The following is a 25137-nucleotide window of genomic DNA, read 5'->3' on the forward strand; positions in this document are numbered from 1 at the left end:
AAAAGAGTTGAAAGTGTACATAAATGAGAGCGATGGGCTTACATTAATTTATTTTAATTATATTCATTTTATTGATTAATCATCATTCATTTTATTCATTGATCAATCAACATCACTGACAACATTTATATTATATATATTCAAGAAGTTGTCAACAACAAAATAATGGTCCTGGTTATAACTGATAGAGATGCGAGAATAGATTTGATCAAGAGTATAAATCATTTCGAAATTGCAAGAATTGAGAATAAAAAATTAATTTGAGAAACATTTTTCCACATACACACAAATTTTGATTATTTAATATATATGAATATCTTCCCAATAATAAAAAATTGACTCTTCTACTCATTATATATTAGAAATTAGTATTATCCATGAAGAAGTGTTCTATATATAAAAAAAATTTCAAGAATATTATAAAAGTATTTGCAATGGTCATAAATAGGTATAAAATAAAGAATATTAATTTGAGTAAGTTATTTAGTAATCTTATTTCTGTAACTCTAATAGATTTATAAAATGTAATGGTTTGATTAATGTCTATAATAATATCAATGATAAAAGTAATAGAAATATATAATATTAAAATTATTAATATTTAATTTTTGAAAATAATTTGTTAAACAAAATCGTTTTTTTATATATATAATTAGAAAATTAACAATATAAAATTATACTATTGTATAATAAAAAAATTTTTATTATTATAAAAGATATTAATTTCAAAAATTGTGGCTTTATCAATAAGTTTAAAAAATAATAAACAAAGTATAATTATATATTTAATTATAAATAATATATAACTGAAGCTGGAAGAATGGTAATTTTTTCAATATTTTGGATTTCAAAGAAAATTCTTAGCGTCATTCAGACTGAGTGTAGGTGTTTCAATCATGTTACCTCTTCCTGATTTAAAATAGATAAATAAATAGATATATGATTAGAAAACAAACGCATATTTAAGTATACTAACTAATTGACTGTATATTTATAATTATTGAATTAAGCTGTTTTTATGAAATATTCATTACAAAATCCATTTTCAAAAAAGGTAAACAGATACTAAATTGATTATATTATGTAACATTTATTTACATTATCAAAATGGTTGATAAATATATAACAATTAAATTTATTTTGTAATATATTATATAAATTACTTATGTTTTATTATAATTATGTTTCATTGAGCATTTTAATTATACAGATAGTATTTTTTTTAATTAAATAACTAATTAAATGTACTTCAAAATATGAAACACACTGTGTACGAAACACATCCAATTTTTTTGGGTCTCCATGTCATCAGCAATTTCAATTTTATAATTAGAAATTCATATTATATTTATTTAATTTAATAATTTATTTAATAATTATTTAATAGAGACACAACTATAATATATAAATAAATTATAATATAATAATTATAGTATTATAAAATCTAATCATATTTTGTATTCAAACTACTTGAATAACAAATCAATTTTATCTATAATTATTCGATTTAAAATAATAATTCTAACGAATTTAAGTATAAGAAAATTATATTTTTAATTTGCACGCGAAATTATATAATTTTTATATATGCATATACACATTTACGCATATGTATATATGTATAATTTTTTTTAATATAGTGTATTTGTCAATAATTACTGTTTATTTATATAATTACATTAAAATTATAATACAATCTACAAGTATAACGTTTTATAATAATTCATACATTTTTGTGAATGTAACTATTTTTCTATCGAAATAAATAATTTAAACAATGAGTCAAGAAAATAAATCTTTAAAGTATCAACTAATACCAAATTCGTAAAAATTTACGATTTACTATTTTGTTAAAAATTTATACGAGTTATTTATTATAATTTATTTTAATGTTGTTATAACTACAAATCATAAGTTCATGAATACTAAAAGGTCAAATCAATGAAGTCAAAGAAAATGTAGAATTACAAATTGTACATAAATATTACTCTTTTTTATTACTAATTTTTAATGAGATAACGAAATAAAAATTTTAGTGCTTAAAATTCAGTTAAAAATAAATAAAATCGTAGTTATAAATTTTTTATAGGTAATACGTACAACTGTACTCTTAAATAATCGATGTTATTGAATCTTAAGTATATTCTATTGCTAACTAATTGACGGCAAAACATAAATTTAGGTAAAGGTATTTTAATGCAGTTAAAAGTTCATCAGTATTCTTTTCTTCCTGATACTATAAAATTTAATAATAATGCGAATTAATTATACTTTCATCATATTCATTGTTATTGCTATTATTCAAATAATATTTAATAGTCGAAAATTGAAATTAAAAAATTCATCTGAGTTAATTAGTTTTTATAAATTATATGTTTATCTATAATAATTCATCATTCGACTCAGTTAAAATGTCAATCAACTTCATTTGATATATACTCCTTCACTCTGATGAAATATACCATTTTTTTTATGAAGGTCCAAAAACATCCCTTAAATATAAATGTATAGGCAAATATTAATATGTCTCACTGTGATTAAACAAAATATTTTTGTTTGTTTATGCAATATAAATATAAATAAATATTTATTATGGTAAATAAAATTTTACAAATGTAATGCTTTTTATAATTTTATAACAGATGTGAATAATTGTAATTGGTAATAAAATAATGTATTTTAAAATGTTTCTATGAATTCTGTATTTTTTTATTACGAAGTCAAAAAAAGAATTTTTCATTAAAAAAATTGTTATTACAATATTAAAAGTTTAGTAATATATTTGTTAGTTATATTACTCAATTATATAAATTCATTTACTTAATGATTATCGGTAATTATATATTTTATATAATTGAATAAATTAATTTTGTTGTCTCTACAGAAAGTTAGGTTATAAAAGTGTAGGTTGCATTTAATTAAATTTGCTTAAATAATATAAGTAACACAAATAATGATATTGAAGTAGTATGAATATTTTTTGTATATAGGTATTGTTTTAAAAGATAAAATGACTGTCTAGTTATACTAATTTCATTTTTATCATTATTTTTTATTTATTTTTTCTTTAATATTCTTATCATTTAAGATATTTTGTGAAAGACTTAATAATTATTAATTTAAATTATAGTACATTTATAGACGAAAATTATTTCTCTTTTCAAATTACAAAATTACTTTCATATATAAAAAATTATTCGAGGTAAATTTATATATAGCTTTTATTTATTAATATCACTATGCACATTGTAAAACACTCCACGCTTGAGTATATTAAATGTAGACTTATTCTTGTATGAGTAAATTATATCTTTCCGGTTTTCATATAATATAATTAATATCAATGGGCGAATTAATTAAAAAAGTTCTATGATTATTCTAAGGCTTTTAGCGAATCCTTATCTGCTAACCCAATTATGTATCAACTAGATAATGTTGATTTGTGAATTATATTTAACATTTTGTTTTATTAAGGGTCATAGACATTTTCCAGGATTCTGTGTACACCAGTGTGGCCACATTGCTTCTGTTCTTATGCCTCTAGAGCGTAATAATTCAATATGTACTGCTAATCTAGTATAGACACTCTCGTCTGTTGAATATCCATTAGATGGCAAGTCGCTCCTAAAATCATAATTATACTTAATTTAAAATCATTTTTGACGCGCCAATATTTTTATTCAATAAATATTTTTTAGAACACATTAAAATTATAAACGATAAGTTTGTATGTTTTGTGTTTGTAGTTTATCAGATTTTAAATTCTAATAAAGAAAACAATAAATTCATGATACGTTTGATATTTAAAGAATCTTTAACAGTACTAAACTAAAGAAAGGAAGTATTTGTCTTAAATCAAGAAAAGAAGTTTATAAAAAATTTCTTTAATTCCTAACAAGATTGCCATTATATATAAACGTAAAAGCATTATTTATATGATTGTGCGTTTTTATTATGATTTTATTAGCTATGTCTTTAAGGTATGTAAAGTTTTTGTATGTAAAACTTTAATAATGTTCAGATGTAATATTTCCCACAAAATAAAGATATTTAATAAATACAAAAATATTGTAGATAAATTTAAGAAGAGTAATCAAAAGAAGAATCAACGCGAATAAAAATATAATAAATAATTTGAAATAAAAGAATATTTTTAAATTAAGGGAAGTGTTCAATAATAGGAAATTATTTCACATTCAATAAATTATTTACAGGTTTTATAAATACATTATAAAATCTATAATTTCGTAGTCCGTTGAATTCATTATTATAAAACATTAAGATTTGGACATTAATTTGAAATATAATTTACCATAATCTTTCGCCGAGAGCCGACGCCCTGGGCCATAGTCGAGGTCCAAGAGACGCTTGTCCCAATTGCTCGCTCCAAATGGTGGCCTCTCCACCCAATAGTAAATGTTGCTGCTGCAGGGGATAATCCCTCCATGGTCTGTGATTGTAAACAGTTTGCCAGGTGCGATACTCCCCGCAAGCAGCTTCTCCAGCTTCACGCCACTTACCAAAACCACAATCTAAGTACCAAGCGTCAACATGCGACAGAATGACACGAAAGCCATCCTCTAAAAGGTCTGGTGTATCAGGCCAAGTGCTGCCACCCCAAGACTGTATTACATGGATCGATGAATCAAAGTATTGCGTAACGTATGGCCGTTTAGTCAGTGGTGAGCTCCAGAGAATTACAGCCTTTGGTGCTTCGCCGTGATTCGCCTTAATTAATCGCTTTGACATTTAATTGATTTAAATAAAGTTAGAAATTTAATCATTTTCAAGTCAATGTTTAGTTTACTAAGTTTACAAAGTAAAATAAATAAAATCTACGATTTAGCTCCTGGATATATCAATTAATTATATCGATAAATAACATTGGTAAATTTGTAACATTTAAAATTCAGAAACTTCTTTTTCTGTATAAAGTTAGTAACTCTAATTAATAAAAAATCAATTATCATTTTAATACTCACAATCTAATTAAATAGTTTGTGATATCTAAAAAATTATAGTATTACTTTCTACATGTTACGAATTTGTATCTTAATTAAACAAAGTATATTTCTTGGTATAAAATATTTGTAAACATCATTAAAATAAGCTTAATGAAATTAATTCTGAAAAAAACAATAATGTACTACAGTAGAAAAATATTTATTTTGCAAAATTTAAAAAAAAATAATTATAGAAAAGTATACAATTTATTGGAAAGATATTTTAATAAAATTACAGTAGAGTTTATTGCATGTATTGAATAACTTATAATGAACAAAAAACGAGACATCTTTCCAGTTGCCTCTTTTTAATTTTTTTTTTTAGTTTTGTAATTTTTCTAATTAGTAACCATTAATATATAATAACGAAAGTGAGATGTTTCTTAAATAATAAATCAAATCAAGCAAATAATTTTAAATGCAATCAATTTTCTTTAAAATTATTTAAAAAGAATAGAAATAATGAAAATACATTAAAAACTAAAAGTAGTATAAAATTAAGAAGTATAAAAAAGCATAAGAAGATTCTTCCATGTGTAGTCAATTGAGTGAAAAAGCAAATATATGACAAAAAGAAACATATTAGAGAGTTTGACTCTATTTTAATGTCCAATATAACAAAAATTTTAAAAATAGACTTACAGAGTATAGTTTCTTTTCAAAATCAGCCCACAGCACGTGGTAGTCCGTTATGTTTTGTGCTTGCATAGTTGCGCTAATATTACTATATTGGGCCCAACAATCGAGATTGACTTCGTCACCACCAAGATGAATTATATCTCGTACTCCTGTTAAATCGAGTAGTTCTCGATATAGGCTTTCCAGGATTTTATACGAGTTTTCATTAATGGGATTGAGTTGACCGCAATTTGGTTCGCCACAATATGCTGACCAAGGCTGTTGATCTATACACAGAGCAAGTTCACCTAATCCACGTTCCAAACCTGTCATATATATTTACATAATTAAAGTTTTGATTATCTTGTATGAAACAAAAAATAGCTGTCGCTGATAAGTTTCAATTCCTATTTTACATTGACTCGATGTTTACATAGATTGTTTATATACAAATGTTTTTAAATTATAACTTGCAACTAGCTAAATCTGAATAATTGTATACGACATTATTTATTAAGACTTTATGTTTGATTATTGAAAGAGATAATTAATTTATCTAATTGTCATTTTATATTTTCATATAAATTCATTATTACAATTAAATATTATTGAATATACTTTATTTTATGAATAAATGTTAGCATAATGGTAAAGCTTACTTTAATTGTAGTTAAAAATGTATTATTAATTTCCTCATTTATCTTAAATCTTTCAAATTTTTTGTATTATGTTGCTTTGAATAATTTACAATTGGTATTTTAATTATAATTTAAATAAAAAATTAAATTATTATAAATACACTTTTTAAAATATAACTAGTTGACGATGATAATAAATGAACTTGATGGATTAGTGACTATAAATAATTGATTTTAAATTATTAACAAATATATAAATATTTGTTGTACAAAAGTATCTTAAATAAATAAATAATGTATATTAAATCCAATATTACATAATATTCTTAAAGTCACAAGTATTAAATTTACAGTGGTGAATACAGGATCCAAAACGTGGATGTTATGTAAAATAGGTATACTTATTATCTTTGTTATTTCACAGATTAAGAGCGGATAAATACATTGTGAAATAATTCAAAAGTTTCATTTATATAAATTTCAAATATAATTTTTAAAAATTATATAAATTCATCAGCGAAATAACTTAATAATAAACTATTATTAATTATAAAGAAAATATTAAGATTCGTGTATAATATCAGACATCGTGAATATTTGTATCCAATTAGTCGCTCAAAATTTGTAATGTCGAAATAATAATATTGAGTGTAATATCTATATTGGGATAATATATAGATACAAATACATATATATTGTTTATTTCTGAGATATTTTGTTATTGTTTAGTTTATTATTTGCGAGTTTAATGAAGTTTTTTTCAATGATATATTTTATATGCAAAATTCATTAATATATAAATATGATTGAATGAAAAACCAAAAGTATCATTAATTTTGTTGAATGTTTATAAAACAATATAATATTAAAAAAAAGGTTTCAAAATACACTTAATCTACTTTTAAAAAAGTAAAATTATTAATTATTAATGAACATTTGAAATGTTTTACAATTACCAAATTGTAACAAAATAAATTAAATTTATTGCAGCACTTTATGTTAAATTAATTTATAGTGCAAACAATTGAGTTTTATAAATTCTATATAAATTAACGTAAACTATAAAAATATTTGAAATATAATGAAATGCAAATTGAAATTTTAATGAAATAAACTATTTTTTACTGAAATAAATAAAACATGAATATAAATATTTTTTCAAGTAATACGATTAAAAAATGAATCAAAATTATATAATTTCAGTAAATTATATTCATTGACTTTGTTCATAAAAATTCCTAAAATAAAATTATTAGAGGGCAATTACTTTATAAAAAACTTCATAATTTATAATAGTCAATGATATTAAATCTAATTTTTATCCCATGAATATCATTAAACAAATCAAGAACGAAATATCATATTAATTCAATACAGCTATTTTTTAAGTACAGATGTTGATGATTTTAATTAATTTTTTAAAATAATAAAAATAAATAGAAGCCGAACAAGAATTTTCTGTAATACCTGTATTTGGCTATAACCACATTATTGTAATGTATTGGTAAGTTAGATAAAAAAATACTTTACTTGTTAATAAATATTTATGAGTAGTTGTAGTACACTCAATAAAATATAATTTTTGTCAAGTATTATGGGCAAATAATTTGTTTCAATAATTATATATATATACATTCGGCACATACTCTAAATGATCACATACATGACTCCTTTATTCCAAGATTATTTTAGAAATTAATTTCCTATTAAGTAGTTTGTTGTTTTAATGGTGTATAGTATACAAATAAAATAAAACATAATCTGAACACTTTATAAAATGTATAATTTTTTTATATATAGAATAGTCTATATTTGTATACATATATATAATTTTATTGTGCAAATTTATATATGTTTGTATTTGCATTTTTTTAACGTGAGTTGCCAGGACGGGGAGTATGTTATAATAATTGTTTACACACATTAATAGATGAATTTTAGACGTTTCTATAATTTGAAGACAAATTATTAATCTTATATCTTTACAACATTCGCAACTCAGTTATAGTTTTTCTTATCAGATTCAAACAAAATTCTTATAGTTTGTTATATATAATATTGTATTATAAACTCACTACATTAACAGTTTTTAAAATATTAATATATCCTTTACAGATTTATTTAAAATTTAAATGTTAAAAAAGTTGTGAATCATTTAAAAATTAAGTAAAATTATTAATTAGTATATGCTCTAAACAATTAGTAAGATAGACAAAAACAATAAAAGCGAAAATAATATCGTAAATAGAAATATTTAGACAAAAAATACAGACCCCATTGCCAACCAGCACCAGCATGAGCTGGTGAATCAATCTCAATTAAGACTCTGATTCCTCTGATTCTAGCGTACGTCACGAGTTCTTTTACGTCTTCAGGTGTATAAACTTCTTCTCCACTATAAGCGCCCCATCTGGCCATCTCTGGAAATTGAACTGACTCATAGGGAAAACTCTGCGAATCGGTTAAATGCCAATGAAACGTATTTAACTTCGACGCAGACATACCTAGAGAAAGAATCGTTCATTTTTTAAAAAAATTAATTTACGGCTTTTTAAATAATGGATATTTTAACCAGGCTAAGATATTTGATTGTACGTGTATAATAAAAAAATTACCATAAAGAGTTGTAATTTTCGTCTCATAATGAATACTAATTTTAAAGTTAGAATTTCTATTTCGTAGTCGAAGATCTGATAGTAGTTTTAGTTAAATGCTTAAGTAAAGTTAATGAAGGTAATTCTATTCTACTGCTGAAAATTTAAGAATATTCATTTTTACAAAAATTATTTAATTTTCAGTGTAAATATTGCATTAAAATCCTTACTGTACATGTGTATAGAAATAAAATAATTTGAAATAAATAAACTTTTGTTATTAAAAATATTGAATTTAAAATTCTATATAATTTACTTTTATGTAAAGATAGATTAATTAAATAAAAATGTAAGTATACAATGTTAAAAATTTATTTAATTTTATATCATTTCTAATACTTAACAAATAAAAAATTCAAGAAATTTTAAACCAATTTTTAAAAATAATTATATAGATCAGATTAAATATTAATAATAATTTTGCCGTAAAATCATGAAAAATTTTGTTCATATTTATACATTATTTCTAATTATTCTTATATTTTTAATTAAAGTCTTTATATTAAACTATAAATATTATAGATGTAGATTAATGACGCGTATTCATTTTATATTTTATTATATTATATGTTTTATTTATTATAATTAATCGAATTGAAAAATCGTATAATAAGTATAAAAAAAGCGTACCATCTATCACACGTTTCAACTGTTCGAGACTAAAGAATTGTCTACCGGTGTCGACCAGAAGACCACGATATGAAAATACTGGTTTGTCTTCGATGCTCGCTTGTGATAAAACTCGTAGGCATCCTTGTCTACCACAATTTTCATCCCACCAAATCATTTGCGAAAAAGTTTCAAGGCCATGTCGTACACCATAATAAGATTTCCCAATAATTCGTACCTGTAACATGTTTCACTTACTACACTTTTTTTTACTAATATTTTAATATTCTTTAAGATTGATTAATTATTAAATTGAAATATTACTAATTTATGTTTTAAATACAGTTTTCTTAAATATAAGAAAAGTTGGAAGAAATTTAGTTTTGGAGATTGATAACAATTTAGATATTTACTTTTGTGTTTAATAATTACTAGTATATAAAATAATAATTTTATGAAAAATATTTGTACCTCTAGATGTTTGCCTTTTGTAAGTACTTGAAGATGATATGATTCATCAGTGTCTAACGATAATTGTGTATTAGAAGCTGAACCAGCACTAATATAGATGATAAAACTATCAATTGCTGAGCGACTTTTGGCATTAGATACTCGCATTAGGTTTTTTACATTTCCTGAATATAATATATTTTTAGTAAATATAAGCAAATGAAAAAATTTCATAATCATATTAAAAAGAAATAAAATTCTGTATGATCGAAACAATCATTTTAATAAGCTTAATATCAAGCTAAATTAAAATAAAATTCGATTTCAAACAATTTTTATTATATAGATGTTTATTGTTTATTTAATCTTAATATTTAATAATATAATTCACAAATTACTATAAATTTATAAATGTAATTATTATTAATAAATCAACAAATATCATTAAAATTCAAAGAATTTGTAACTGTTTAACAAAAATATATTTAATATTGATTATTGAAATTAGTCATCTGATTTCTATTGATAAAGAATTTTACTACAAATATTACAGTTTATGTACAAGATAACCGAGAGCTGTATTCCTCATTTTTATATAATACATTTTACGTAAAGTCTATTTGTGAAGAAACATACTTATGGTAACAGAATGAAGATTTACTCTTACCCAAAAATACATCCTTAGCGTGTTCTAACAGATTTTTTACTTCTTGATTACTGGTATTGACAGTAGCAATTTCAACCTGCTGCCAATGAAAAACGACGTTTTCAGAGCGAAGATCAACGAGTCCAGTAGGCCTTGGCCAGATCAATCGCGTATTACCTCCGCATAAAGCTGAACATGTCGAAGAAGATATTCGTGAGCTGTGTACTGCACGCCTCTCGCACCTTCCAGATACACATGCCCATGACCATGGGCTTTGGAAAGTTCTGAAAACAATTTTTTATTTAGGAAGCATTTCCCATGTCTCTTCACTCGCTCTATTGCGTTTTCTTTTCTCCCCTCTTACTCTAACTCTCCTTTTCTCTCTGTTTAGACGCATACAAGTTCCAAATCCCTACTAGTTTTATAAACTTCTCTTTCTCCACCGCTTCACTTGCTACCAACCTCTTTGAGGCTTTAATCAAAGAATTTTTATGTATTAATTATAATATATGTTTCGAATGCTAATATTATCTTTTACATACGTTATTTAAAGAGACTTACTATCATTATAACAGCCCTATAATAAAATAGTGAAGTGAATTTCAAATAAATTAAAATTTTTATAATAAATTAATTTTTTTTAACTAAATACGATTAAGATAATGCATTCAACATCAAATTCAAATTTGATAAATTTTGTATTTAGCTTTAAAAAAAAAATAAAAAAAGCTGCATTGATTTATTTCATATAGATTATATTATTTGCTATTATATTGATAAATAAATAACTGCGTAATTGTTCAGGATTGAACTTCCACCCTTCCAACCACACCTTGAGTGAATTCTCGCCACATTACCAATGACGGAGATTCAGACCTTCTCAGCATCTGCCATGGAAAAAATACGAATTCACCTCCGTGAAGCATTTAACAAAAGTACAGCATATAAAAGTATTGAAAGAATAATTCAAAGAGCCTACAAGGGACGAAAACAAAACGTACCAAGCAAGGATAGCATGTTGTATTTGTTACATCATCGGAACTCGCTCGCAATCATTCGAGAACCCTCTCTTAAGGAATTACCCAAGCCTAAGAAGAATTATAAACCTATAAAAAATACATGCCAACTCTGTCGCAACAAAGGCATCAAGTCCATTAATAAGACATACTCCACTCATCTTATCATACAAACAACAGCAGTATTGGATCTTAGCGGACGAACTTCAATATAATTTCACACTCTATGATGCATTACATATGCATGACAGAAAGGGAATCCATGCTCAACATTTAATGGGCCAATCACCTCTGTCTTAAGTAAATCATCAAACCGTTATCAAACGCAAGTGTTGACTATGCCAGTCGTTTTTTAACCATAAAACTCTAGACAGAGAGAAGTAAAATTTTGAGAGACGGAGTTATCGCGGCATTCCGACATATTTCAGAAGCATCCTATAAACTGTACACAATGTTCCCAAGAACAATAACAGACAGTTGAGACCATCTCTCTATGGGAATTCAATCCATCCGCTAAGCATCACATGGGAGGAATTTGGCAAGCAGTGGTAAACTCCGCCAAGAGATATAAGGTGCACCATTGAAGAAACGATAGTTGAAGAAATCACCACTCTGCTTGCCCAAATTGATACAACCATCAACACTGGTCATTAGACTGACCATTCAGCACTTACCGGACATTCGTAATTGAGAGTCTACTTACTACTATCCCAGATCTATCTCTAAAGGACTTGTCAATTTCAGAAACGACCCGCCGGAAGCCTATGAGCAAGTGCACAACAACTCCGGTTCACAGTGGTCGATACACTACAACAACTGTTAAGTTCAAAACAGCACTACCCATGGAATGAATTCCATGTTGGCTCATTAGTGCTCATTACAAACGAACGACTACTTCCCTGCAAGTGGCCACTCACCAGAGCAAGGGCAATTCACAAACTGGCAGTCCTACCTATCCAAAATAATGACGGGAATCATCAACTATAGTGCTGATGGCGGGCGGAATGTTCAGGATTGAACCACCCAACAAAAAATAAGAATTTATTGTTTGTTAAAATACGATTCCGATATATTACATTTAGATTAAGGTGCAATATTGAATTATACGTTAAAAAAATTCCCTGGAAATTTAGCCGCGTACTTCGTCCGCATAGCAACAAAAGAAGCTTTTCGAATTTATCAAAGCTTGCTTCCAGAGAATTCACTAAAGCCTCCAAGAGTTTATAACACTAAATGTACGCAATCGTATTTAAGAAGCAACGAACGGAGAAGAAAATCAGTCTTGTTGAATAACTCAAGTGAAACTAGTGCTAGTCATATCAGTGAAAGTTGAACTCGTCAAAGGGAATCCATGCAAGGTATCTTCATTATTTACTTTGATTATTCTATTATTATTATTATTATTGCTGGCCAGATATCGGTGCGTCCTCCGCAACGTGACGCTAGTCAGACCGCATTGAGGACGACCACACAGACTGGCATCTCCAGCACTTTATTCATACTACATGTAATTTTCGCGGCCCACGTCTACACTATCGGTTAGACCCTTGCAACTTGATTCTTATCAGACCGCAAAAGAGGGCACCGATACTGACTAGTGGTCCCCGCCAAATTATCATTACACTCGCGGGCCGCACCTACACTATCGATTAGGCCCTTGCAACTTGATTCTTATCAGACTGCTAAAGAGGGCGCCGATACTGATTGGTGGTCACGCCGCAACGAGTGGTTCTGATCCAACCACAAAAGAGGGTGTCGACAATCCGTAATAGTACCCACTACCTTCACGAGCCGAATCTTGCTCAGTAAAATCTATCGCCGATTCAAACGCCTAAGCAGTCGCGAGCCGGATAACGCTCAGTACATACAATTCTAACGCCGACTCAAGCGATTAGGCATTCATGAGCCGAACAACGCGCCACTAATTTTACCACCGAATCGAACGTCAAGCATTCGCGGGCCGAACAACGCGCCGTAAAATTGATTGCCATCAAGGAAGTCGCAAGCCCAACAGGGCTCCCCGAAAAGCCATGGTCGAATCTAATGTTTAATGATTCTCTAACTGGAGAGACTCGTTTAATTTAGGGACTAAAGCACGTGCCCAGTACTTCCAAGTTACCTTCTTAGACTTGCACTTCCAGATGACGTTTCAACTTAATGGATAACTTCCTAGTTACTGCAAACTCAACAATTCTTACCACAATCAGTACAACCAACATCACTGTAACAATTACTTAAATAAAGGTCACTAAAACCAATTGTGTTGGCTCTAAGTTAATGTATTAACCCCCCCCCCCCAATACCATTAAATCGGTGGTACGGTCTAATCCATCCACCGTGATCTGCGATCATACTGGTGGCTGGAATTTCAAACAGTTTTTTTTTATAAAATTGAATTTAATTTAAATTAATTTAAAAATAATTTAAAAAACTAAAATAAATAAAAAAAATTAATAGAATATAGGATATAAAATTAAGAAATATAGAAATAAAAAATTATATATATATATAATAGATTATATTATGCAGCTTATAACACTATTAATTAAATTTGTTTATACAAATGAATATCAATACGTAAATTAATTATATCTGCATTATTCTGCATATTTTTTATATTACAGTTATGAAATATTAATATTTATATTTTCGCAAATTATAAATAAAATTGCTATACATATACAAATTTGTTATACGTATAAATCATTCTCGATATTTGAATTTTACAAAATATAATCGTAACTATTGTTCTTAATTCATTAAAATAAGAATAGTATTAATTATATATTATAACAAACACATTACTGAAACACACACACACACACACACACACACACACACACACACACACACACACATAATTTCATTATATTTACTTATTATTATTTTACTTAATTTATGTATTAATTTACTAAATATTATAATATTTCATACTATAAGAATACCAATTTAATAAAAAGTATGACAAATTTAATAATGTATAATAAAAAACAGAAAGTTACTAAATAACAAGGAATTATATGTCATTGAAATTACGAAGGTATTTTGTAAACTTAAAATCAGTAAGTGGTAAAAATAGCTAATTAATTGGATAAACGTATAAAATAAATAATAAGAGTTGCTGACCTGTGTATGGTAAATGGTTGCAGAGAGGCTAGTGGTGGTGTATGTGCGAACATGGCGATGAGCAGGATTCCGGTCAGTATGACAAGAAAGAGAAGGATTCGTCTCATCCAACCACTAGGTACACTACCCACCATTCTTATGAATCTAATAACAGAATGTACATTCATTAGGATTAATTTAGTAATTTTTATTTAAAAAAATTTACCAAAATGACAACAAATTTCTAAATATATTTTGGATATTAAAGATTGATAGATCAAAACTACTATCATTTTTAACTTACTATTTTTAAGTTGAGACATATTAGGGTTCGTATATTTTGAAGTAAAATTGTTTTAATTTTTATGGGTTATCTATTATAATTGTTCTATTCTAGTTAATAAATGTTCATACTACCCGTTGACGAGTGATCGGTTTAATTAGTATCTGATAATATGACTGCTTATTAATATATCGTAAATTTATTAACACTTTATTTAAACCTTATTAACACTTCGTAAATAGTAAATTATATTCATATTATATTGCTTTTGAATATATAGTATCAATATTACTTTATTTAAAAAATCTTTGTTGTTTTCTTATTTGTAGTATTCGTAGATTGGTGTTCTTGACAATAATTAAAAAACAAATAGCTTTTGCGTCTTCGATAGTTCTAATGGTATAGCAGAAAAATCATTAATGGTATATATATGTATTCCATTCATACATATTTTGAACGTACTTTTATATTTGATTTTAGTCTATAGACTTACAGAATTGTTATTGGTCTATTTGAAAGATAAGGAATTTTTCTTGGAAAGTACACGAAGAGCAAAGATTAGAAATTGATCTAAATAATTTGAACATCAATATTCCGATTTAGTTGTTCAAATTACATTAAGTATAATTGTTTGATTTTCAAAAAAAATGTTGGACTTTTAGGTATTAATATATTTTTTATATATTTTTGTATATCTTAAATTCATAAGTACTTCCAACTATATTTAAATTTATTATTACTTTATTCAATATTCCATATCGCATTAGATAATAACAGTTAAACTAAAGCTAACAAAATTGTTGATTAGTAACAACAGGTGAAAAATAATATGCTTCATGCATATATGAATGTTTTAAAATTATTAATACTTAAGTTAATCTAATCAATTCCAAGATATTTATTGGATCTAAATGAGGCTTAGGATTATAAAACTGTCAACATTTTAACTTATGATCATGTTTATAATATGTATCTCAATTAATTTCAAATTTACTTGTGCGTTATAATATAGTTTAGTAATTAATAAAATATTTCGCATAAACCTATTTAAATGCTTAAAATTGTTAATTTGAAAAACATAATTTTAATCAATTTACATTAGTTAATACTCTTTTTGATACAGTTAAATATAAAGTTTATTCTTTTTCTTTCAAAGTACTATAAGAATATAATTTTAAATATGTCTAAATAATTTTTGTATGGATTTAAAAAGAATCCATGGATTTTAAAAAATAAAAAAATCCGTAGTATATGAACAATAAAAATTTATTTTATCGATTTATTTTATCAATTGATTTCAATGTAAATATAAACTCGGAAACCATTTCAAACTTTCGATTTAATTTTATTTATTTTCACACTGGAATTTTCTTTCATGTAAATATACGATCATTAGTACATTATCTAGTTAAAATTATTATTGAAAAAGTATTTATTAAAAAATAATTACTAACGTTTTAAATAACGCATTTAAATAAAGTGAGTACGTTTTAATAAAGGAATTTAGATTAATAATAAACAAACGATTTGAAAATAATGATTAAAACACCTATGATTTTAAATATATTATATTTATATTTATTAATTTAAATATATTAATTAAACAAATGATCATATTTAATATTTTTACTTGAAAATTAAAAATATATATAAAGACAAAATAATCACAAGAACTTAGCTCACAGGCATATGAGCTTTTATTTTGATTCTTAAATTATTCTATGAATTTTTTATTTCAAAAGCCTTGTAAAAGTCAAATTCAGATTTTACTTTATATACATTTAATTATATATATATTATATACATATAATTATATATATTATTTCCTCATTCATAATATAGTAAAATAATAAATTTTTAATTTCCAAAGTGAATAGTATTCGTAATGCAAATGAAATATTCGTATTAAATACTAAAATACAAATTATATGAAATTCCATTATATTATTAACAACGAATATTAATATATAAAAAAGTATATAAAAATTCCAATTTAGTTCTATATTTTAACTAATATGTAATTATTCTTTATATAAACAATTACTTTTACAAACTTTTTCCAGATATTACTGCCTTATAAAATAATTTTTGTACATTATATGTTTAAGAAACATTTTTCAAGAAATAAAAAAAATTTCTTAGTCAATTAGACTCTTTCAGAGAAAAATAATTATGAAATTGAAATTATTACAAAATTCATTCTTCAGTTGTCAATTTATTTATTTATTATATTACTCATTTTTAAATTAAAATTTTTTTTAGAGTGAATTAAAAAAATTAATAATTAAAAGTATAAGTTTGGTAATTTTGACGGCAGAATTTGGAACTGTCCCATTAAATTTTGTTACATTTGATAGAATCTTGTAATTTAAAAAGGCATTGTAATTTCGAGTAACCTTATTCAGTATAGAAATTCTAAACAAATATTGTCCGAATATTTCCTACATTAAATTACATATTAAATATATAGTAAAAATAAAAATGAAATAATTTTAAAGTAAGAATAATGAACTACCTTTTCTTCTAATAACATAAAAGTAAATTTTCAGTTAGATAGCAATATCCTCATTTCTACTCCATATGCATTCATCATTTTTATAGAGCAGACTTGATCCTTCAAAAAAAAAAAAAGAAAAAGAAAGAAGTTTAACAAATTTGTTTTGATTTAAAAAAATTTATCGCATTAAAAGTATATATAAACTTAGATATAATAAATTATATTTAATGATTAAAATAAAAAATTATAATATGGATATCAATTACGTAAGAGATTAATTTAAATAAATAAATTTTATAATAAATATAAATAAATTAATTTTCATAATGTACTATAATTATTATTAAATGCAATTTATTTTTTAATTTCATTAAATAACTAAATTTTTAGCACTCTCATTCTTTGATAGAAAGAGAAAATAATATTGTTACTCTATTGTATGACTGTTCAGAAAAAATTCAATAAAAATAAATAATAAAAAATTCTTTTTTAAAAATGAATTTTATATTGTCATTTCTAAATTAATAATACCTTAAATCATTATATATATTTTTAACAAAATTATAATAAAATGTTATAATAAAAAAACTAACTTACGTAAGCGAACTTGCCTTTACAATTATACTATGAATGATCTGTAGTCCATGATTGAAGTTCTCCATTCTTCAGCCACATTTCTTCAAATTTATTAAAAGAATATAGAATTTTGCTAAATGAATACAAATTTTAAAGTGCACAATATAAAATAAATGATAATTAAAAAAATAGTTAAATTTATTAAATGCTTAATATTTAATATTTAATAAACGAGTGTAGAAGTTAATTGAATAAAAACGTAAATCATATATTTATAAAATATAAATATTGTTTATTATTAAAATTTTTTTAATACATAGCTTTTCTTTCTATAATATAAATAATTACTGAAAATAAATACTTGAAAATCTAAGAATGTTTTTATTTTAAATGCTCCAAAAGAATTTTTTTCTAGTTTCATATATAGATAACTTGTTATATGGAAGCATTGCTTATTACGGAAAGGAATGGCCATATAAAGTTTATTTTATAAAAGGCTTATCTTATACAAAATGTAAACGAAAAGTAGTAATACACTAGTACTAACACGCAAAGAACGTGCAAATTTATTTATATATGTATTTATAGTTGCATAGAAGTTGATAACAGTGTAATATATGTAATCCTCTGCTTTTATATAATAATTTTTATATTCACTAAATTATGTTTAATTTTAAACGTTTAATTTTTAAGAATACAATAAAATAGTGTTCTGGTAATGTTATTTAAATAGTATTGAAAAATAAAGTTTTGTTCAAATATCTCTTATAATTTAAGTTTAAATAAAACGAAAATTTTTTTATAAGTTGTATTTTGTATAAAAACGGAGGCATTATTTATAAAATGTTAAATTTTTAATAATTTTAAGCTAATTTTGAAATATTTTATTTTTTACAATAAATTGAATAGATTTATAATTTATATACACTTACCTTACATATGCTTATTCTAAATATGGTATAGTATTGATATAATATAATATTTACAACACAATCAATTTTAAATAATAGTTGTATAATAAATTGTCATATTTAATCCATATTCAATAAATCATTCGTTAATGAATAATAGCTTACAAGGAACAAAAAATGAAAAATTTCATCACTATGATGGATAAGAAAGTTAAAAAATGTATGCTCTGCAGTTATAAAAAAATATATACTTATAATATTTATTATTATATAATACTAATTATATATACTTAAATAAATACTTAGACCAGTAAGCAAATATTGTATTTAGGTAGTTTTATTAAAATATTTGATTTAAAGAAAGTTTCCATTCCTTTCCTTTCATCTTATTGAACAAATAAACTTAAACCAAGTTTACAATAGTCTTGTATCGTTAATTTATTATATTCATTAATTATAAAAAATTCAGATGATTAAATTATTTTTCATTTTTCAATTATTTAGAATTATTTAAATTTGTTGAGAGCTACAATTAAAAATATTTTATTTATTTTAATTTGAATAATTATAAAACATATTTACATTTATATATCGATTTATATTTTTTTATAATGATCTAAATCAATATATATGAAAATATGCCTTCAGGTTGTATACTTTTCTTTATTACTTTTATCGCATCAAGATTTCTTTAAAAATTAATATTTTAAAACCTTTTTTATAGCAATTTTATTTTTTTTTTCTTCAATAATATATTATTATAAATTACGAAACTAAAAGAAAAGAATGTAAAAACGAATGAGAATTGAATATTTACAAAACCCAGATAATCAAGTTACTTAAATTTGAAGCCTCCTTAACTGCAAGATTATTAAACAAAAATTAAATAATTGCCCAAAATAAAGATTAACTACTGTTCTTCAAGAATATTTAAAAATTAAATAGTTATAAAAACAAATAAACAAAATATATTATTAAAATAGAAGTATCTTGTAAATAGTGATATAAATAAACTAAATGTCATGTAATAAATCGTCAAAATAAAATCAGAATATTAATAGTTTTGATGCATTAATTTAATAAAATAATATAAATAATATAAGATATAATAATTTTTAAATTAAGTCTAAATTATTATCGGGTAGATAAAAAATTTTTTAAATCACATAATAAAAATTATATTATAAAATTATACAATTATAAATTATATGTATTAAAAAGATAAAATTTATTTTAAAGAAGTTTAATTTATTTAATTTAAATGAAAGAAAGACTGTAAGTTTGGATTTTTGCAATTCGACTTAAATTTACGATTTTGCGTCATCGATTTAATTATTAAATTATATGTAATTTTATATTAATTTTTTATTTCCTTTTTTTTCCGGTTTAATAAGCTGTAATTCAACTATAAATTAGTCTCCCATCAATTTAAAAAATATCTCCGAAAGCTCGATTAAAAGTTTTAAATATATATTTATAAATAAGAAATTTTATTGCATTAATATTCTAAAAACTACATTCATATAGAAATTAGAAAAATTATTTTATATACATTCCTATCAAATATTATATTTCGTAAAATTTTGTTGAAAACGATTTTAAATCTTATAGGATACTATTGAAATGTTTTTATTTAAATTACTTAAAATTTAAGTTAAGCATATTTATTTCTTTTAATTCAATATCAAAATCAAAAATGTTCATAAAAATGAAAATGAAACATATACATATATATGTGTGTGCATATATATATGTAATAATAATTGAAAAATTACTTTACTTATAATAATTATGAGTAATAAATTTGTTATTTGCCTGTTATATATTTTTCAAATACTTATCGAAATTTAATTTTTATTTTAATATTTTACAGCATTTGAAAATAAAGGACGTTGCAGTTGTAACGTTATGTTATTATCTCAAAAATTATAAAATCTATTCCATAATAAAATAAAAAAACAAATAATAAATATAAATATATAATAAATATAAAAAATAAACAGGATTTAAAAATGTTGATTTTTTAAGTATTAAAAAAAGGAAATAACATAATTAATGTAAAGACAGAAGTTGCAACAAAAACATGTAAGACATAATAACTAATATGATCGTATAATATGAACTGCATGAAATAATTAATAAAATATCAAAATTTAAAAATAGTAAACAATTACTTTATTATTATTTATACTGGAATTTATTATACTTATCATACAAAATTTGTTTTAAAAATTTCATTAAAAATCTAGAAATGTAATGTAAAGATAATGTAAAGATAAATAATGTAAAGACTATTAAAAAAACTTGTAACATCATCAACCCTTTATCTTTTCATTTTACATAGAATAAAAGAATCTATTATATATTTTATTACGTACAACTTTTATATGAAATTAAATCATAAAATTATAATGTTATACAACAAATGAGGCATTGGGAAGTAAAAATCGTACACCAACATATGCATGCATGCATGTCTACATAAAAATATATATTTAATGGCATTTGTTTAATTTATAAATGAAATAAATTTTTAAGATAATTAATAAGTTAACAGTGCACAAGAAATTATGAAATTAATATTTTAAATCAAATAAATAATGAGTGAATAATATCTTTTTTAAAATAATATTAATTGATTTATATAATCAAATTTGTTTCACTCAAATAAAAATATTCAATGAGATATTATAGATATGATATAATATAAAAAATGTTTGAGAATTTTATTGAAGCTTGAATATATAATTAATATGTGTATAATTATAATATTAGATAAATGCTAAAAAATTATTAAATTTTGTTTTACCTTGTAAACATGAATACCTTGTATATTTGAAGCTTAGATACAAAATATTAATCCAAAATGTTAAAGTACTATTTGTACATATTCATTTAATAAAAAAAAAATTAAAAAAAGTTAATATAAATCGCAAATCAGTCAATCTTTGAGATTAAATAATTATAATTAGACAAGTAGTACTCTATCTTTTCTTCATATTTGTATAAATATTATTAAATAGTTGCCCATAATTATAATTACTTTAATTATGAGCTAAATATTTAATTTTATTAACATATTTTTAATATGACTTTTATAATATATAAAATGAAATTTATGTAAGAAATATATATATTAGCAATAATTATCTTTATTACTAATGTAATATTGATATATAATATACAATTTTTTGTTTTCAGATTCAAAGTATATATAAAAAAACTATATGTTATCTAGTAAACCATTATAAGTTTTTAGCAAACTTAAATAAATAGAAACAAAATACTAAAAAAAATGTGTAATTTGTAATTCTAATTCAAAGATCTCAAATTCTAAAAATCAACTCCAATTAAAATTTTCACATCTGCCAGATAACTTTTTTTAGTTCTTGTAAAAATTCATTAACACCAAACATGATCTTTTTGGTTAAAAAAAATTATATTTTAGTTATTATATATGGGTTACATGAAAATTAATATAGAATTTATAAAATAAAAAATAAACTATTGGCTTATTATCCTTGTAATAAATGGAATCTGTAAAGTTAAAGACTAAATACCTGTAACTCTTTAATAAAAATTATAACAACTGTATTATAGAAAATATCAGTTGATCATTTTTTCATTGTCATTGTTGAATTATAAACTTTTATCAAAATAATTTACTTATTGCATCTACAAAGTAAATGCAATTCATACGTGCAAAATAACGTATAAACGTGTTTCTTTTAGTTTTTTTCAATATTATATTTTCAAATATCTGAAAAAATTATAGAATCCAAAAATGGTACATAAATTAAAAAAAAGAAGAAAATGTAATAAAAGAATAGCGTGAATAATTGAGATATAATAAATAAGTGAGGAAGGAAAAGAAAAAGAGCGAATGCGACGCAGTAATGTTACAAAGTGGACGTAAATGAAATGATAAACCTAACCTTACTGCACTATGAGTTTGGACGATTGAGTCCTGTTGATACGTCTACTGCTCGTTGTCGCGATTAATTGCACTCGCCAAGTACGTCAAAAAATAAGTCCCTCTGCCCAATTTCTCTGATGCACTTTTCTCCGTACTGGGCAGCAAAACCAAGTTATTCAGTATATAGAGATCTATGTCTATATATTTATATAGACATATTCAAGTAATTTATACTTCCGTGTCCTCTCCTTGAACCAAACTCCATTACTCCACACTCATGTCCAGTACTTTATAGATGTTCAGCTGCACCATAAAATAATACAAATAAACAATATTAAAAGTAGATTGAAGATTAAAGCGCACCGCACTTGCATTCGACATTTGTTAGTAATCTTTCTTTACTTTTAACAATATTAATAAAATAACTGCGATAACGACATCTCATAGGTCACTGCAGACAGCAAGTGAATGACGATCGCCAAGTAAAAGTGTACATCAAGATTTACTGAGTGGATATCGGTGAACTGTCAGTGGTGCTCAAACATATACTTACCGTTATTTGAAACTTTGAGTTTTATTTTCTTATCACTGCTCAACTTATCTGTCGTTCTTTTCCGATACTTTGTTTACTGCGCTGACCACCGCTCAACAATCAACTCAAAAAAAGATGGATGGTAATACAAAAGTTCTGAACTTAATAAAGCATCGCTTACAATTGCAAATATCTTCGATTTTGAGAGTAAAAAAACTATTATTCATCGAGCTGAGGGATAATTATTTAAATTTTAAGTATTTCGGATTGTTATGTTCTTGATGAATACGATAACAAATTTCTTGATTCTGTTTGAAATAAATAAGATTATTCATTAATTTAAATAAAAATAGTAAGTCAATCAACTGAAAATGTAAAACAGGTAAAAAAATCTTTTTTCTGTAAATTTCCATCGTAATAGCATCAACAAAATATTTTCAATTACTTATCATGTAAAAATGGTCATTTTTAAAATAATTTTTGTATAATCATAAAAATTTACTGAAAAGTTAGAATAACATTTATAAAGATCAAAAATTGACACTCCACTGCTAAGAAAAGTAATACAACATTGTAATCTAAAAATAAATTTATAATTCAAATTTCGTAGTTTATTACATATAAAATTATGCATCTTAAAATTATGTTTTTATACTTATAACTTCCAAGCCTTTTAAATCTATTATAAAATAATAAAATAATAAATATTCTGATATAATTTAATTCAAAAACAAATTTATTTAATGATTAATGCTTCAATACATATTAAATGTTTTAGGTAAATTACTCTTTATAATTATTAAAATATTATTTTTATTTATCTTATTGAAGAATTTTTGTAAAAGAACAATAAAAAAAGAATTAAATTAATTATTGAATAATTAAAAGAATTAGAACAGACATTTTGATATTTAAATTTTATTTTTATAATGATTATATAAAAATGTTTTCAATTATATTATCAATTTATTATACATAAGTACGTATATTTGAAGGACATGTGTTTTAAGGAATTATAATGATCAATAATTACAACATTGTAAAAAGATAATTATATTATTAATATCAAGAATTGCAGAAACTTTTGCAAAAAATCATATATTTTAATTCAAGTAAGACTATTGTCAATCTATTCTATATTATAAACTATAGCTATTAGATTCCTCAGAAAATACGAACTCCCACTTATCAATACTACCTATTTAATTAATTTAAAAAAGAATATAGTTGATAATGATAGAGTGATGATATTTCACTTTGAATTACATATAGATTTTTGAATTGTAAAAATTACTGACATGTTATTAAATTAAAAACGAATAAAAAAGAAAACATATATTTAATTAATAAAAAAAAGAGAATAAAATTGAATAAATTCATAAATTTACATAAGCTCAAACGGAAAACGAACAAAATACAATAGAAAATAAATTACATGAAAATGATTAATATTCATATAAAATACTACTTCAAACAAATTATAAATAATTTTAAAATAATAAGTACATACATAGCTTTTATAAGAATATTAAATAAATACTCCCATGAACACATATGTGTAATTCATGAGCTTATTACTGTGTATTTTAATAGACGTTTGAATATCTTTTATGCTTATACTTATCCCAAATTTAGAAAATTATCAAATTTGATAATTAAATAAACAATAGATTTATATTAAAT

General features: G+C 23.5%; 1 protein-coding gene across 4 annotated transcripts; it reads right to left on the minus strand.

Moving 5' to 3' along the window:
* Positions 1 to 3203: 3203 nt before the first annotated feature.
* Positions 3204 to 23305, minus strand: fdl (fused lobes). Of its 4 annotated transcripts, none has more exons than XM_011498709.1 (10): positions 22942 to 23305; positions 18117 to 18228; positions 14761 to 14904; positions 10640 to 10902; positions 9994 to 10157; positions 9544 to 9760; positions 8533 to 8763; positions 5646 to 5947; positions 4313 to 4740; positions 3204 to 3624 (listed from the first exon to the last, which is right to left on the minus strand). In XM_011498709.1, the coding sequence occupies exons 2-10, from the start codon at positions 18179 to 18181 to the stop codon at positions 3477 to 3479; spliced, it is 1962 nt and encodes a 653-aa protein (XP_011497011.1). In that variant the 5' UTR covers positions 18182 to 18228; positions 22942 to 23305; the 3' UTR covers positions 3204 to 3476. The 4 variants fall into 4 exon arrangements, with proteins under 4 accessions (XP_011497011.1, XP_011497010.1, XP_011497013.1 ...); XM_011498708.1 differs by having other exon boundaries at positions 10634 to 10902; XM_011498711.1 differs by lacking the exon at positions 18117 to 18228 and having other exon boundaries at positions 10634 to 10902.
* Positions 23306 to 25137: the final 1832 nt, after the last annotated feature.

This window comes from Ceratosolen solmsi, unplaced genomic scaffold (genome assembly GCF_000503995.2).
Source record: "Ceratosolen solmsi marchali unplaced genomic scaffold, CerSol_1.0 scaffold30, whole genome shotgun sequence".
NCBI classification, from domain to species: Eukaryota; Metazoa; Arthropoda; class Insecta; order Hymenoptera; family Agaonidae; genus Ceratosolen; species Ceratosolen solmsi.